The following is an 18,961-nucleotide window of genomic DNA, read 5'->3' as shown; positions in this document are numbered from 1 at the left end:
GAGAAAACGTGGATGTCGAAGGGAATAAGGTGGTAGTGTTTATTAAGGCTTCCAAAACGGACGTGTATGGGAAAGGGTGCAAAGTGGTGTTGTTCAATGTTGAAGGATCCCCGGTGTGCCCGGTGGCATCCGTGAAGAAGTACATGGCAAAGGGCCATGTTAGACGAGCCATTCTTGGTGCACGAAAATGGGTCTTTCTTGTCCCGTTTTCAGTTTATTTCTGTTTTTAGGAAATGTTTGGCGGCAGCGGGCTTACCTGCAACACAATATAGTGGTCACTCCTTCAGGATCGGGGCAGCGACTGAGGCCGCTAGGTGGGGCCTTGGTGAGGATGTGGTTCGGAGAATTGGGAGGTGGGAATCTTCAAGATTCCAGTCGTATGTTCGCCCAAACCTATTGTGAGTTAGAAGCTGTGTTAAGTTAATTGTTTGTTGCCTTTCTTTCTGTGTTGCAGGGCCTGATCCGATGCTCGTCTGGATCATGGGGCATTCGTATGTTGTATGGGCTGCGTTGCGTGCTGCGGTTCGTCCGGACGGTCGTCAGTTGGGTCTTTCTCGAGAGACAGTGACTTTACGATGGATCGGTAAAAGGGGGATGGTGTGGAAGGAATGGTTACCTGAATTTCATCGTTTTGTTAGACTGGATAGAGTGCCGGAGATCGTGGTGATACATTTAGGGGGGAATGATTTGGCTAAACGGTCTTGTAGGGAGCTGATTAAGGATATCAAATTCGATATCCTGAGGTTCTGGGTCATGTTTCCAAAAGTGTTGTTGGTGTGGTCCGACATCATTCCCCGTAAAAGATGGAGAGGTGCTAGATCACACGAGGGGGTGAACAGGGCCCGGATTAAAATAAACAGGGCCATATCTCGGTTTATGGTGAGGAATGGCGCGTTGGCCGTGAGACATGTGGACTTGGAATCGGGTCAAGGAGCTTACTGGAGAGCTGATGGCGTGCACCTGAACGCGGTGGGTAATGATATGTGGTGTTTGGCTATCCGTAGTGGCATTGAATTAAGCTTGAAGGTGTGGAGGGACATGAATGGCTAAGGTGTCAGGCCATTCGTGTTCGTGGCGGGGGTGGAGGTCCTCGAAGTCGGTGGAAATGGTAAATCGTGGTTCAATGGGGTGGGGATCTTGAGAGGTCCTGGACACCCCATGAGAGAATTTAACAAGGCGCGGTACGGTTATTCCGCGTGAGGTGGATTTATGGACCCCTGGCATGGGGGTGGGTTCGGTGGACCAGGATTGGTTGTTATCTATCCCTGAGCTGGTGCTTTACGGCTGGGGGTAAGACTCATCCTGGGCTGAACATTGTGGAGTTTTTGGGATACTGAGTTTTTTATAACTTTGGGGCTTCGAGGACCGCCCCTCCTATTCTGGTTTGTCATAAAAGTTCTGTTATCTTTTATTTAATAAAATGGCTGCTGTGGCCAATTAAATCCAACATATGTCTCCGTCTGCTGTTTTGAGTACGTTAGAAGTTTATTCTTTAGATTGTTAAGAGATCTGTTTAAGGGGGTTGGGGTAATTTTTTCCAGGTCACGGAACTCACGTATACCCTATGTCAAGAAAGGCCGTACTGGGGGCCCACGGCACGTAAAGGGAGGCCGCCATGACGGGGTTACGTGGGACCTGGGGAGCTGGAGCAGTTAGAAGGGATACGGTGGTAAGGGGTTAACTGGGAACTTGAGGGGTGGCTTTAGGGGCATTTTTTGAAAATAAGGGGTGGAACTAGGGGACTGTGGGGAGGGGGCACATAAAAAGGGGCACGCTCCTCACGCAGGCATCCATTTTAGGTGCCTGCGTGACAAGTGAGGAATCTCCCGCCCACCCTCCCTTTTTTGGTTAGGGTAATGGGGGGGGGTGAAGTCGGCATATGTGGGCTTTTGGAGTATTGTTTTAAGAGGCGTCTAAATGTATTTATTTTGTTATGTGAATGCTGTCAGGGTATTGTCACGGCAGTTGGCGGGGGTGGAGGTCCTCGAAGTCGGTGGAAATGGTAAATCGTGGTTCAATGGGGTGGGGATCTTGAGAGGTCCTGGACACCCCATGAGAGAATTTAACAAGGCGCGGTACGGTTATTCCGCGTGAGGTGGATTTATGGACCCCTGGCATGGGGGTGGGTTCGGTGGACCAGGATTGGTTGTTATCTATCCCTGAGCTGGTGCTTTACGGCTGGGGGTAAGACTCATCCTGGGCTGAACATTGTGGAGTTTTTGGGATACTGAGTTTTTTATAACTTTGGGGCTTCGAGGACCGCCCCTCCTATTCTGGGTTGTCATAAAAGTTCTGTTATCTTTTATTTAATAAAATGGCTGCTGTGGCCAATTAAATCCAACATATGTCTCCGTCTGCTGTTTTGAGTACGTTAGAAGTTTATTCTTTAGATTGTTAAGAGATCTGTTTAAGGGGGTTGGGGTAATTTTTTCCAGGTCACGGAACTCACGTATACCCTATGTCATGATACCGTGCATAACAGGCAGGTAAGTTGTCTGCTAGTGCTTAGATACATTTTTTGTAAAGTCCCTGATACCCCCTTTAAATGTTTCCTTCCATTCTAAATGATGGTACTCAAACGGATCCATAATAAACAGTAGGACCACTCTGCTATTTGCATGACTGATGCAATGGATCACTTCTGCACACAATTTCCATTTTTATGTTCCTACAGAACTTGCCAATGGACATGTGATCTTAGCTAAACATATATTCTGTGCAGCTTGTACTTCATTCTATAGTCACAAAGCATCTTCGTTTACCTACTTAAAGGGGATGTGCAGCCTTCAGGTGCAAGTCTGCAGTCACTCTGACAGCCAGTCATAGGATTACAATGTGATCCTCGCACAAGAAATACGGTTTGTCTGCCCCAAAGACCTGACAACCCATTTTAATTCCTGACATTCTATGTAATTGACAATGACACAACAAGTTACAACAGGGTATATGGTTTTGTACAACATATGGCTTTAGTTTCTAATCGGTTTCTTGTGTGCAAATTAAATGTACAGTTTATAGACTGTTTGTTAACATGCAGAAATACACAAGTAAAAGGTAAAAAACATTATCCACCAATCTATTTCCATCCAGTGTCCTGTCAATCTAATTATTTCCCATCCAGGAACATACACGTGGAGGGCTTTGATAATGTGTACAGTTAGAGAACAACACAGCAGTTTAACCTAGCTATTAGTATTGGAAGTTTCTTCAATCAATCCAAGACCATGTGTCATGTTGTGTTGGTGGATTCTGTTCACATTCTAATGTTCATAGGGACGCCCAAATTAAAATTTTTGTTACAATCCGAGGATTGGGCATACTTCAGGTCGACTAGCCCTTACTAGAAGCATCTCCTTGTTCCCATTGAAATAAGCAAGCATTCTTTGATGAATTTCGCATACGTATTGAATGTATATGGAAGTAGGTTGGGGTGATATCTGCATGCCTAATGTCTATCTTATGTATATGGCCAACTTTAGATAGACGTCACATGATGGTTGTATGATTGATATGTATTCTCTGTATCAATTTGGATACTTAATCCGTTTTCATCAGAGAGGCGATGATATTCACCACCACTTCAGTCAGAAGTTCAGTGTTTAATGTTGGGATGATTTGGCCTCTAAAATTTTCAGCAGATGCATTTATTATGTCCATCCTGGCTTCTTGTTAGACCATCCACAACTTGTGCTCTACGTCAGTCTCACAGTGTCCGCGCTCACTGTTCTCTCTGGCTGAGGTCTGCGCTCTGAAGGCAGCTCTGCAGATAGGACACTACTGACAGGCTCAGGTGGTGTTGGCTATCTTTCGATAGGAAGAAATGGTCCTCATCGGGATAAATCTGTTAGCAAGAAAAAACAAATAATTATACCAATAATATTATGTTTAGATCTATATATATAGTCCTAGAGGATTCCCAGCAAGTCACATTCAGAAGGAATACCACTCACCCTCACATGCTTTCTGAAATAATAAGACAACCTCATTCTTTATTTTGGATTGTATATGAATTTTTGGCTTTTGATGAGGTCTATAAAGTGCTGCAAAGTATAATGGGTCCTGATACTAGTGGGCCCGCAAGTCAGGCAATGTGAAAGCTGTAATAATTTTGTTTTCCCTCGATCTTAGCAAACATTATTATTCTGTCCAGTAGGTATATAGTGAATACTAGTGCACTCATTAGATGGCAGCATTGCACAGTATTCCTCCTTGTTTGAGACACAGCAAAAGTTGGGGCTCTGCAGAATGATGTGCAGGTGAACAAAATGGAGGGAAAGTATTTGCTGTTCCTCCATCCTTCTCTATAACCAGGAAAAGTTGCTTATCAGTTTATCAGTCTGTATAGTGTACTGTATAGGGATGTGTAGGATACAAAGTGAGCTAGGGTAGTAGATACCCAGGGAGGTGTGCAAGAATGTTGCCTGTCAGGTCTTTGGGAAAACTGGGTATGCGTGTGTAATACACAGTGTACACAATTACAGTTAGGTCCATATATATTTGGACAGAGACATTTTTCTAATTTTGGTTATAGACATTACCACAATGAATATTAAACAAAACAATTCAGATTCAGTTGAAGTTCAGACTTTCAGCTTTCATTTGAGGGTATCCACATTAAAATTGGATGAAGGGTTTAGGAGTTTCAGCTCCTTGACCTGTGCCACCCTGTTTTTAAAGGGACCAAAAGTAATTGGGCAATTGACTCCAAGGCTAATTCATGGACAGGTGTGGGCAATCCCTTCATTATGTCATGCTCAATTAAGCAGATTAAAGGCCTGGAGTTGATTTTAGATGTGGTGCTTGAATTTGGAAGGTTTTGCTGTGAAGTAAACATGCGGTCAAAGGAGCTCTCCATGCAGGTGAAACAAGCCATCGTTAATCTGCGAAAACAGAAAAAACCCATCCGAGAAATTGCTACAATATTAGGAGTGGCAAAATCTACAGTTTGGTACATCCTGAGAAATAAAGAAAGCACTGGTGAACTCATCAGTGCAAAAAGACCTGGGCGCCCACGGAAGACAACAGTGGTGGATGATCGCAGAATAATCTCCATAGTGAAGAGAAACCCCTTCACAACAGCCAACCAAGTGAACAACACTCTCCAGGAGGTCGGCGTATCAGTATCCAAATCTACCATAAAGAGAAGACTGCATGAAAATAAATACAGAGGGTTCACTGCACGGTGCAAGCCACTCATAAGCATCAAGAAGAAAAAGGCTAGACTGGACTTTGCTAAAAAAACATCTAAAAAAGCCAGTACAGTTCTGGAAGAACATTCTTTGGACAGATGAAACCAAGATCAACCTCTACTAGAATGATGGAAAGAGAAAAGTATGGCGAAGGCGTGGTACAGCTCATGATCCAAAGCATACCACATCATCTGTAAAACACGGTGGAGGCAGTGTGATGGCTTGGGCATGCATGGCTGCCAGTGGCACTGGGTCATTAGTATTTATTGATGATGTGACACAGGACAGAAGCAGCCGAATTAATTCTGAGGTATTCAGAGCCATACTGTGTGCTCAGATCCAGCCAAATGCAGCCAATCTGATTGTCCATCTGTAGTATGAAACTACGACCAATGACCCAAAGCATAAAGCCAAAGCAACCCAGGAGTTTATTAAAGCAAAGAAGTGGAATATTCTTGAATGGTCAAGTCAGTCACCTGATCTCAACCCAATTGAGCATGCATTTCACTTGTTAAAGACTAAACTTCAGACAGAAAGGCCCACAAACAAACAGCAACCGAAAACCACTGCAGTGAAGGCCTGGCAGAGCATCAAAAAGGAGGAAACACAGCGTCTGGTGATGTCCATGAGTTCAAGACTTTAGGCAGTCATTGCCAACAAAGGGTTTTCAACCAAGTACTAAAAATTAACATTTTATTTAAAATGATTGAATCTGTCCAATTACTTTTGGTTCCTTTAAAACAGGGTGGCACATGTTAAGGAGCTGAAACTCCTAAACCCTTCATCCAATTCTAATGTGGATACCCTCAAATCAAAGCTGAAAGTCTGAACTTCAACTGCATCTGAATTGTTTTGTTTAAAATTCATTGTGGTAATGTCTATAACCAAAATTAGAAAAATGTTGTCTCTGTCCAAATATATATGGACCTAACTTTTTATTCCGTTTTTCGAACTCAGAGTTGTATAAACTTGAATGCTTATTGGATGAATCTGATCAGGTGATGTGTATCTGTGTAATGAGGAGAATGAGGCCTAATGATATTACTACCCTTTATCAAGGTGTGCAGAATTATTATACAGCTTGTTTTCCACAGGCAAAATGAGCCAAAAAAAGATTTAACTGACTCAGAAAAGTCAAATATTGTTACAAGTTTTACAGAGGGATGTAGCACTCTTGGAATTGCTAATATATAAAGTGTGAACACAAAACCATCAAAAGTTTTGTTGCAAGTAATTAACAGGGTTGGAAAAACGTGTTGAGAAAAAAGCGGCACATTAACTGATAAAGATTTAAGAAGAATCAAACATAAAGGGACCAGGAAGCCATTATCCTCTAGTCCTGTCATATTCCAGAACTGCAACCTCCTTAGAATGCTCAGAAGTACACGGTGTTCAGTGCTCAGAGACACGACCAAGGTAAAGGAAGGTGAAGCCCGACCACATCTGTACAAGACACAAAAGTTGAAAAGTCAAGATGGGGGCAAGAAATATCTGTAGACCGATTTTTTTTTTTTCCAAAGATTTTATGGACTGATGAGATGGGAGCGACTCTTGATGAACCAGAAAGACGAGCTCATGCCTGGTTCAGTAACAGGCATATACCTCCACTTTGACTCAAAAGCCAGCAACGTAGAGGTAGGGCACTGCTATGGGCTGGTATTATTTAAAGAAGAGATAATTGAACCTTTTTTTGGGTTGAAGATGGAATCAAAATCAAGTATAAAAACCTACTGCCAGTGTTTAGAAGACATACTTTTCAAGCAGTGGTACAAGAAAAAGTCTGCATCTTTCAAGAAAACCATGATTTTTATGCAGGACAATGCTCCATCGCAAATGTAATAAGAAGCAGTGATATCCCTGAAGAGCCCTTGCAGGATGGGCCATTAATGAGGAGAGACTGCCATCTACTAGCCAGGTGAAATTTTCAGAACCAAATTGTGCAGGAAGATTTGCAGGAGGAACGACTTTGTGTGCTGGACCTGATCAGGTGACCCAAAGGAAGGACTTCCTTGATATAAAATCCCAGAGCACCAAACCGCAGGCAGATTTGGCATCAATAAAGAGATCAGAGCAGACCTCAGTGGGAAGTCTATGCCACCAAGGTGGCGGTCATCGCTTGGCAAGGTCCGGATTCCTCTCAGGAGAACTCCTAGTTCCGCCTACGCTAGTGAGAACCAGGTTTTGTGCCCTGCACTACTCAAGCCTCCGATACCCAATGTCGCCTGTCAAGAGACAAGTCCTAGTCCTCTCTGCTCCAAGCCTAACAGTCTTCTGCCGTTGATCAAGCTGAGAAAATACGCGAGGAGACTGTGACAGGAGAGGCATGACTGTGTTTGCAGAGAAACGATGCGAGTGAGCAAGGTCATCATTTCTGTAACAACCCTGCCGGCATCACTGCATGGCCTTCCATTCCTCATCTACCTATTACATCTACTCACTCACCCTGTGCCATGCTGTGAGATCTGTCTGCCGCCGGCTCCATGCCATGTGCTCCATGGCCGCTTGCTCTGTGTACACTTCCTGGCTGTGTGCATAGGGGGGCGGCGCCAGCAACTTCGGATTCTTATTGAGACTGTGTGCACCTCCCTAAGGTGCTCCTGGCCAATAGCCTTGAGGCCTCTGATACTTAAGGCATCCTCGCCCATTGGAGGATGCCTGAGCAAAATATTTCCCTCAGTTAGCACTTGCTACTGAGCTGCCAGGTCGTGTCTGTTTCCTGTCTCTGAGGGCTGCAATTGCAGGCCTTAATCTGTGTTCTGTTTCTATGTCCGTTCCTGTCTGAACTCTGGTCTATGTCCGTTCCTGCTCCTCCTTTGTCATTAGTCATTTCCCACTCTGCTGTGTGTACCTCCGCCTTATCTTTCTGCTCTTTTCGCCACTGTCTGTGGCTCTGCTTCTCTCTGCTCAGTTCTACCACAACCTGTGGTTCTGTGTCTCTCAGCTTTTCTCTCAGCTCTGCACTCTGTGGCTTTGCTTTCAGCTCTGCTCTCTGTAACTTTGCTCTGCACTCTGACCTTGCTCTGCACTCTGTGGCTTTGCTCTGCGGCTCTGCTCAGCTCTCGCTCTGCGGCTCCAATCCTTGCGGTTCTACGTCTCGCTCTTGGCTCCGCCTCCTGCGTTTCTGCACATGGCTCCGTCTCCAGCTCTTAGCTCTGCCTTTTTCTTCTCTGCTCTTAGCTCTGCCTTCTCCTTCTCTGCTCTTAGCTCTGCCTTCTCCTTCTCTGCTCTTAGTTACACCTTCTCCTTCCTGCTCCTACTCCGCCTCCTGTGGTTCTGCTTTGCATCCGCTCTTGCTCTACCTCTGTTCAGCAACTTGCCGTACAGGTTCCTACCTGTTTCCATATACTCTCCAGTCTGAACAGGTTCCTACCTGTTTCCATATACTCTCCAGTCTGAACAGGTTCTTACCTGTTTCCATACACCCGCCTGTATACCAGTTCCTACCAGAGTATCAACCCTGTCTGCCTGTATCTCCTTCAAGCCAGTCTGCCCGTCAGGGCCTCTGCCGTGCCCATCTGTCAGCCAGTGTCACAGCTGTGCCTGCCTGCCTGTGTCTCGTCCCCGGTGGGATCAGCATCCACAGTCAAACTCCACCTTGGAGTGGCACCTGGTTCCTATTGCACAAGTCTGACCTCACCATCAGAGGCTCCAGCGTACACCTAGGAAGCTACTTAGTTATGCCCCTTCCAGGGAAGTTTGGTCTGTGGTCCAGTGGGGCCACACCCCCAGACGCCCGTACCAACCAGTCTCGGCGCGAGCGTTACAATTTCCAGCTATCACCTATGGTTCCGGGGTTGGCTGGGATTAGGACAACAGGTAGGGAGAGTGCCGGTTGGTGCGTGGGAGGTCCAACGCATGTTAATAAACTATGTCAGAGACTTGCGGCCTAGTGGGAAAACCCAGTGACCAACATTAGGGCCAGAGCTGCAGAGAGAACTTACATGGTGACTTCCATGACTGGGGGCATCACCTCAGTGAAAAGAACATTAAAAGTTATATAGGAAAAGACTTTCTTTGCTATTTCAAAAGTATTGTTATTCGTTTTAATGTTGATTTGCATAGTGTAAGATGGTCACGGGACAGGCCTCAATGGGAGGTGCCACCAAGGTCACCTGGCAAGGTCTAAATTCCCCTCAAGAGAACTCCAAGTTACACCTACGCTAGTCAGGACAAGGATCCATGCCCTGCACTGGTTAAGCCTCCAAGACCCGACGTCACCCTTCAAGAGCCGAGGCTTAGTCCTCTCTTCCCCAAGCCTAAGAGACTTCCGTCAACGGTTAAGCCAATAAGATCCACGAGAAGTAGAGACTGAGAGAGGAGAGGCATGCCTGCAATTATGGGGGAACGACATGAATGAGCAGAGCCGTCACTTCAAGCTATAACCTACGGTACCGGGTTGGCTGAGATTAGGACAACAGGTTGGGAGGGGGCTGGTTGGTGCGTGGGAGGCCCAACATCAGTTAATAAACTACATCATAGAGAGACTTGCGGCCTAGCGGGAAAACCCAGTGACCTCCGCTAGGGCCAGAGCTGCACAGAGAATTTATGTGTTGACTCCAATGACTAGGCTCACCACCTTTGTGAAAAAAACATTAACATTATATAGTGAAAGACTTTCTTTGCTATTCCAAACTTATTGTTATTAGATTTATTGTTGATTTGTTTACTTACTACCACTAATTTTTTACAGTTACTTTAAATCCCTGTAAAGTTACTGCTGGATATAAATAGAACTATATTGATCACTGACTGTTCCTGCTTTGTGTTCTCTGTGCTATGCAACCAGACACCTACATTACACATTCACAAAGTCTCCACTGCTTGGTTAGCCTTCTTCACTTGACCTAAACCCTACTGAGAACTTGGGAATCCTTTTTAAATAGGAGATTTACAGTGAGGGAAAACAGTCCACCTCTCAAGAGTGGTTGGGAGCCTGTGGTTGGTGCTCCCTAAGAAGCTAACCTTCACCAGATTAAGAAACTGACAGACTCCAAGGATGATAGGCTTATGGCTGTTATTGAAAAGAAGAATGGCTATATTGGTCACTGAGATTTTTTTTTTAAATATCAAATGTATTTTTGTACATTTTTAGTTTTTGGTCATTATTCTCACTATAACAGATGAAAAGAAACAATTGAGATGGGAAAATTTACGTTTTCATTTAGATGCATAATAAATAATTCTGCACACTAATAATTGCCCAATAATTCTGCACACAAAGATATTCTCCTCAGGTTTCAGGTTTATTACCCATATGGACTGTTCAATATTAAAATTAATCATCAAAAATACAAATTGTTTGGTGTTTTGCACAGAGCAAGCGTCTTTCTGGCCGCTCAAAATAGCAAGTACAAGTGCTTCTCACTAAATTAGAATATCATCAACAAGTTAATTTATTTCAGTTCTTCAATACAAAAAGTGAAACCCATATATTATATTATATAGAGTCATTTGAAACAGAGTGATTTATTTCAAGTGTTTATTTCTGTTAATGTTGATGATTATGGCTTACAGCCAATGAAAACCCCAAAGTCATTATCTGAGTAAATTGGAATAATTAACAAAAAACACCCGCAAAGGCTTTCTAAGCATTTAAAAAGGTCGCTTAGTCTGTTTCAGTAGTCTCCACAATGATGGGGAAGACTGCTGACTGATTATGTAATTTATACAACGTGATTTACTAGATTTTAATTTTGATATTCTATCTCTCAATGTTAAAATTAACCTACCCTCTAAGCTATGTGCACACGTTCAGGATTTCTCGCAGAAAGTTCCTGAGAAAAACCGGACATTTTCTGCAAGAAATCCGAAAAAAAAAAACGCACGCGTTTTTGCTGCGGTTTTGACACGTTTTTGCTGCGGTTTTGACGCGTTTTTGCCGTGTTTTTTTCCGGACACTTCCCAATGCATTTTGTAGTGGGAAATCCGCAAAAAAAAAACGGAAAATTAATGAACATGCTGCGTTTTTTACCGCGATGCGTTTTCGTGGAAAAAAACGCATCATGTGCACAAAACATGCGGAATTCATTCTAAATGATGGGATGCTTATTGAATGCATTTTTCTTTGCGGTTTTATAGCGTTTTTATCGGAAAAAACGCAAAAAAAAAGCGAAAAAACCGCAACGTGTGCACACAGCCTAAAACTATAGACTGTTCATGTCTTTGTCAGTGGGCAAACTTACAAAATCAGAAAGGGATCAAATAATTATTTCCTTCACTGTATATATATATGTTTATACACAGATGAGCATACATAATAATAATAATAATTTTTATTTATATAGCGCCAACATATTCCGCAGCGCTTTACAAATTATAGAGGGGACTTGTACAGACAATAGACATTACAGCATAACAGAAATACAGTTCAAAACAGATACCAGGAGGAGTGAGGGCCCTGCTCGCAAGCTTACAAACTATGGGGAAATAGTGCATGTGTGTGGAAAACTCGCTATGAAGGAAGAACATTTTCAAAAATAAAAGTGTGTAAATAAATAATTTATTTTTAGCAATTAACAAAAAGCAGAGTGAATGAACAAAGTCTAAATCAAATCAATATTTGGTATGACCACCATTTGCCTTCAAAACCGCATCAAAAGAATCAATTCTAGATACGAGTGATAAGCGAGTGTACTCGTTGCTCGGCTTTTCCCAAGCACGCTCAGGTGACCTCAGAGTATTTGTTAGTGTTCGGAGATTTAGTTTTCATCACGGCAGCTGAATGATTTACAGCTACTAGCCAGGCTGAGTACATGTGGGGGTTGCCTGGTTGCTAGGTAATCCCCACATGTAATCAAGCTGTCTAGGAGCTGTAAATCATTCAGCTGCGGTGATGAAAACGTAATCTCCGAGCAGTCATAAATACTCGGAGACCACCCGAGCGTGCTCGGAAAAACCCGAGCAACGTGGACACTCGCTCATCACTACTAGATACACTTTCACAAAATTTTTGTAGAAATTCATCAGGAAGGTTGTTCCAAACATCTTGGTAACTAATCATAGATCTGTGGATGTAGGCTTGCACAAATCCTTCTGTCTCTTCATGTAGTCCCAGCCAGACTTGATCATGTTGAGATCAGTGCTATGTTGGGGCCAGATCATCACTTCCAGGACTCTATGTCTTTTTTATGCTGAAGTTAGTTCTTAATGACATTGGGGTTGTTGTCAAGCGGCAGAATAAATTTGAAGCCAGTTACATGCCTCCTTGATTATATTGCATGATGGATAAGTATCTGCCTGTATTTCTTAGCATTGAGGAGACCAAGAAATGGGCAACATTGATTGAGGACTGTGGACACGGTGGTTGACAAAAGAAAATTAGTTCAGCAGGCAAAATACACATCATGCTTACTTCCCTTCAAAGTTGGAGGATATCCAGCAGTGCCATCAGCTCAAAAATGGTGGTAACCAGTGTGATCCATTGTTTCGTGGAAGTTTGGCCAGAAGTAGTCTTCATGGAAGAAAGCAATCTCTTTGACATCAAAACAAGGTCAACTATGCATGAAAACATAAGAAAGTTCAGAAAAATGGCAGGAGGTGCTCTGGACTGATTAATCAAAATGAGAAAAATTTTGTTGTAACAGAAGGCAGTTTGTTCACAAATGGGCTGGAGAGTGGTACAGTAATCAGTACAGGTAAAACTAAAGCTTGATGGAGGATTCTTGCATGTTTGGGGCTGAATTTCAGAAAATAGAGTTGGAGATTTGGTCAGGATTAATGGTGTTCCAATCCTGAGAAATACAGGCAGATACTTATCCATCATGCAGCACCATCAGGGAGGCCCCAATCTGATTTGTACCAATATTATTTTGCAGTAGGACAATGACACCAAAACCTACAGCCAATGTAATTAAGAACTACATTCAATATAAATAAGAACAAGGAGCCCTGAAAGTGATTATACAGTCCCCACTAAACCCTGATCTCCTGAGACAGAATTTTCACAAGCCAACATTCACAAAAGATCTATGGTCAGTTCTCCAAAATGTGCATAGAAGACTTGAAGATGTTTTGAAGGCAAAGTGTAATCACACCAAATATTGATTTGATATAGATTTCTCTTATGCTTATTCACTTGGCATTTTGTTAACCGAGAAAAATGAAATATTAATATTTCTATAAAATAAAAATTAACTATTAACATTTCAGCATTCTTTCCTCACCTACCTAAAATGACACTGACACACACACACACACACACACACACACACGTTGTGGGGATTCGTGCTCTTTGGTAGCTAGTGGGGGTCCACACAGGCAGGAGTTTTTATTTGTTAAACAGGGAAAGTTTAGTGAGCATCAAACTTTTAGTCTTTAAATTAAATAAACAGCCTTTCTCCTGCATAAATGAAAATAACAGAATAAACGCAGTCCTTTTCCACACTGAACGCAAAACAATCTCAGAGTCTTCACAATACATCAGTTCAGATCCTGCTTCAAGCTTAGTCTGCTGACATTTGCTGGTTACTCACTAGTCTCACCTCCATACCCAGCCTGCACTGAGGCAGCTCGGATGCCTTAAAATAGACCATTCAAATCCCAGACTGGAGATATGGGAGCAGCCAGTCCCACCCAGCTCTTTTGGCTGCTCCTAAAACCCGGACCCAAATATCCAGTCCCATTAAAAAAAATCTTCGTAGCAACCTATTGCTGCTGGAGACTTCTTTCTGGGACTCATAAGCAAGGTTAACCACCTTGGTAACACAAACCTCCCATCTAGGACCTGTACAGCTGCTTTCTTACAATATACATGTATATGCGTATACATACATACTTAAATATATATATATACACACACACACACACACACACACACATCTCCTGGTTCCAAGTCTATATCAGATTAGTAATTATGGATCATATACAGTATCATCAGTGCTTGCATTAGTCTTGGGTATTTGCAGATGATAAAAATAGATTTATGCAATTTTGGTTTTCCCCCTCATTGCTGTGTTTTATGTTGCTTTCAGCTAGCCTAGGAGTGCAGACATACCCTGCTAGTGACATTGGATCCAGCCAGGAGCAGACGGCTTAGGAGTTCAGCTGTATGTTGGAAGTGCACATTGGCTTTTAAATGAAGAAAAGAAACCAATACAAAAGGAAGCAGACAGTTAATGACCAACACGCAGAACACATTTTATAAGGAGAACTAAAATGTCTAAACAGTTTAAATCAATGAAGCACAGTATATGTGTATGAATAATTCTACTCTAGTTGGCATCTTCTCATTATAAACTGTTACCTTAAAGCAGCACATTCTGATTTGGGTTCAGGTAGTCACTACAAACATTTTCATGTAAATTGCGTATTGTCAGTATCCCAAATTCAGAAATTAGTGGATTGCTAAAAGACTTCATCATATAGCTTAGTGACATATACCGTAGTTTACAACTAAATGTCAATTCATAACTTTCTGGCAGATGTGACTGGATCCAGTCCCAGTGATCTCTGCCTAAGTGTAGCAGCTAAGGTATAGTATCCAAATAGCACCTTGAAATTGGAACTCACATTTTCAACATGATTTACGTTTCATCAGGAGACATTCTGAAATGACTGGCTCAATGACGAGAGTAGACATGCAGTATTAGAGCAGAATGCATTGCAGGTCATATTCAAGCATTATTAGAAAACGTCATAATGCAGTATCTTTTCTATGCAAACAGTTTGTATTCCTCACAGACTTATCATCTACATCACATTATTAACTTCTGCAGCCAAGTTGAGTAGCGCCATCACTATCAATCATTCAGATATATGGGATTAGCAAGTCATACAGGTAAGTAGTGATTTCATGATTACATTTTTATGTCTGTTATTAGAAAAAAGATCTGTGCACCTAATGCACACATCCCCAGCTTCCTTCTTGTCCTATTTTCCTGGAAGAGCTGAGCACATCCCATGAGCTGGGACGTATGGAAAACTGCCCTAGCCTGGGTGCCTGCCATGCTTTGAACATGTGAGTGTTATCTTTTCTCCTTTATTCCCTTTATGTTATAATTACCCGTGTACATATTTGCAATTGTCTCATTTGTAACATCTTTATAAAATATTTTTGATAAAGCACTGCCTAATTTTTATGGAATATAATATTTAATATTAGTTCGTTCTCCTGTTCTAAACCGTACCCTAAGTCTTCTGAAGGGAAATACGCTACTGTTGTGTTGGGTTAGCTTCGGACCCGTTTAATCGAAGCTGGTGGGCTACATATAAAGGAACTGGAAATATAATATATAGTTACATTTATTGTGGAGACATTTAACCCAATGTTTGGCTCAATAGAACATGCATTGTTATGGAGGAGGAGCACTACTGTTAACTGTTGGTCGGAGAACTACCTAACAACATCTAATATAAGTTTCTGAAAGGTCTAAGTGTGTATTGACTCGAAACGTGGCCTCTTTTATCACAGTTCTCCTCAGTCTCTTCAAAAACGCTTTAAGTGAAATGAAACATAATGGGAAAAAAATGAATTATTTAGTAATCCAGTCTCTTAACAATAGAATGGGCAGACCCTTGCCTAGAGGCAGCACAGGCTAAGAAACCAATTTTCCCTCTGCAGTAAAATGGGTATTAGAATACGCAACTCTTTCTAGTATAGAGCTTGAAAAAGTTCTTTCGAGGTTTTTTTCCTACTTTAACCCTCATTCCAAGATAACACATGGCATATGCACATTATACATCATATTCTGTGCAATAGATTCTACTAATATAAATCCTGATGCATTTTATTGTTTTGCATGGAAAGAATTTGGTCAGTATTCTAGCATTGGTCTACAGGAATATGAAAGGGTTACTTCCAAAAAACTCAGCTATACCTTATCCATGGGACAGGTGCTAATTTGCTGAGATTCAGGCGTTGAAACCCTGAGAACGTGGTTCTCAATGGAGTAAAGGTGAACATTCTCAGATTCCACTCTATCCATTGATAATACGGACTACCTGATAAAGCTTAGCACAGAGCTCTGCCTCCACTGGCACTCCCATAGAAAATAAATGGCGCTGAGGTCAAGCATGCATACTTATGCTCCATTCAAGAGGGGGCTGCAGAGCTCGGTTCTCGAAGGTCCACAGCCTCAATCTTGAAAACTGGGAGTTCTAATGGTCAGACACAAAGCAAAGAACGAACTTTTCCCCATCCTATTGATAGAGGATAATTAGATTTTTTTTTTTTTAGGAATAATTTTTTAAACCGCCTACTTAAGCTATGGGTTGATCAATGTCTCCGATTGTATAGTTTGGAGTTTATACACAAATGAATGTTTTTGTCAAACATTATCCTGCCATTGTGATCTCTCAGGTAGGACGCTTAAGGCTATTAGGTGAAACTATAAGGGTCTGAGTGGCGGCAGTAAGTCATCGCCGGTCAGTAAACAATTACCGATCAGCAGTCATTTAATAGCCTGTTTACACAGGCAGATTGCAGTAATGAATGAACACTGAGTGATCTGTAGCCAATTGTTCAATGGGCAGAGGTTGTCACATTCTGGCCGGTGTGAGTCGATACACCACAGAGAATAATGATCTTTTGCGCTGCACAAAGATTTTTCACCCAATGAACGGGCATTTTGCTCATTCGTGCTCTTTCACAATAGTCATTCAGTGTGGATGCAGCTTTTTTTAAATGCCTGCCTAATTTGTCAGTTCAGCCTGGCATGTTGCTGGTGATCTACCATTGGTTTCCAGTGCTTCTTGTTTGTCGGACTGTAAAGCACATGCATTCTTTACACAATAGGATGCTCGTTTGTTTTTCAGCTTGAAAGCATTTTATTAGTGTTTCTCACAGTCTTTAGCCATCATGCATATCAGAAGGGTTATCTACTGAAAGTGTGAAGTAACCCATAGCAGCCAGCCAGAAATCAATGGATGCTTCAATATATTATCACTGGGTTGTGTAATACCAAGTGCTGATGGGTTTCTGTACCAGATAATAGGTAGCCCCCAATGTATGTGCATTCCTGTTCTACAAGAAACTCATGCTATGTGTTATAATGCATTTCAAATGAAGTCGAACAACATGCACCTGTTCATTCCATGGAGGGTGTCTCACCATCTGCAGTGCCATGGACCAGAAGAAATCGCTGGCCTCGTAGCCTCTGGATGTTATTTAATACAGAGGCCACCTAGCGAGGCAAATACAAGAAGAGGTAGGATCATGGATACCTGCATGCTATAATAAATCTTTCTTCTGAAATAAACACTGCGAGCATCATGCTACTTATTAAGCACCATGTTGAAACTGACATATCAAAAACACATATTTCATTTTATACATATATGGTCTTCATAGTAAAAAAAAAAACATACCGTGTAAACGGAACCTTCCTGTGATGGCATCCCCAGGTAACGCTCTGCAAGTACTGCCGCTGCTCATGAAAATAAGATAACTAGATCATACATTTCATTATATAAATTTGGATCAGATTTTTTAATTAACCCAAAAGGACAGAGCCCATTAAATGGCTGTCAGCTGAGTGAAGGTTTGGCCGATCATACAGCTGACAACTATCTCCCCGACTCTTCCATACACGAGTGATTGTTGTGCCGAATGACTGTGTTCGATCTGAGAGAGCCACTGCCACACATCTTTGGCAGTGGATTTTCTGTTAGATCGCATCAGGGGACAGAGGATTCAGCACCCTTTCAATAGATACTTACAGTGTAGGTGGAAACTTGTGATAGGAGCAACTGTTACACCACAAGCAAACAGCTCTTCAGGCAGGGAGAGCAGCTTGAGAGCTAAAAACCCACCATAGGCCTAAAAAAAGAAAGATTTGTCAATTATATTTGCTTTTTGTATTTTAATAGGGAATCTGTCAGTAGGATTGTCCTTCCTATATGGGCATGTCTATATGGGCATGTAGGTCATAGGAAGCTGAATAAAATGATACCTTGATATCTGCGATCAGATGTATTATTCCAGAGAAATCCACGTTTTTCTTAAATGTAAATGAGCTGTTCAAATCTATGAGTCGGCATCTGGTCTGCATGAGAATCTGCCTCCAGAGATTGTTCTAACTGAAAGGAGGAGTTACCAGTGTGATGTGTGGTGGCCGCTCCCTGCTCTCCTCATCTCACTGAAGAACTGTGTGTGACTATAAGGGCTCGTTCACATTAGCGTATAAATCGGACAAGTGCAATCCAATTTTTTATCGGTGAAAGGAAAAAAAAAAAATCACATGCCATATGGACCATGAGTACGCCATCCGATTTTTATGCATACATTACAATTCTGTACCATAGGAAACAAACTGTAAATGGTCCTGTAAAAGATTAATAGATGCTGAATAAAAAAAAAAAAGATTTTATACGGACTGCACATGGATGACAAGTGAGAAAAAATTGTCCTGCTCTCCTGGATGAGAATGGGACTGATTTTTTTTTTTTATATGCTAATGTGAGCGTACCCTTACTGACACATCTGCAGGTTCCTCTCAAGCTTCATCTCACAGGAAGACAGTGTTACAATTTTGTTGAAATACAGCAGAGCTGTGAAAGCTGCAGCTGTTAACCTGTTTGTTAAGAGACAAAGTTCAGTTCTACTGTTGTGTGTTAGATACATGTCTCGCACTGGTATTGCCCCCTTTTATTTATAATAATCTCCGGGGTCAGATTCTCAAGCAGAACAGTGTCCGGCCCATAGTCCTGAACAGCTCGTTTACATGAGAAAAACATGGGTGTCTCTGGAATAAGAAATTGGATCACCAATATCAAAACATCATTTTATTCAGCTTCCTATGACCTACATGCCAATATAGATGGTTTAGAAGGGGTGA

The 18,961-nt window shown here is 42.1% G+C and overlaps 1 protein-coding gene across 1 annotated transcript in view; it reads right to left on the bottom strand.

Moving 5' to 3' along the window:
• Positions 1 to 3,584: 3,584 nt before the first annotated feature.
• Positions 3,585 to 18,961, bottom strand: part of LOC138670754 (inactive dipeptidyl peptidase 10-like) — a 265,499-nt gene continuing 250,122 nt past the window's right edge. Inside the window, exons 18-20 of the mRNA XM_069758378.1 lie at positions 17,844 to 17,943; positions 17,493 to 17,551; positions 3,585 to 3,841 (exon numbers count right to left, since the gene is read on the bottom strand). Of these exons, the coding sequence (XP_069614479.1) occupies positions 3,719 to 3,841; positions 17,493 to 17,551; positions 17,844 to 17,943 (282 nt within the window). The 3' untranslated portion in view covers positions 3,585 to 3,718. The remainder of the gene's footprint in view (positions 3,842 to 17,492; positions 17,552 to 17,843; positions 17,944 to 18,961) is intronic.

The sequence above is a fragment of the Ranitomeya imitator genome, chromosome 3 (genome assembly GCF_032444005.1).
Source record: "Ranitomeya imitator isolate aRanImi1 chromosome 3, aRanImi1.pri, whole genome shotgun sequence".
Classification (NCBI taxonomy): Eukaryota; Metazoa; Chordata; class Amphibia; order Anura; family Dendrobatidae; genus Ranitomeya; species Ranitomeya imitator.
This window is presented reverse-complemented; position numbering and strand designations above follow the sequence as displayed.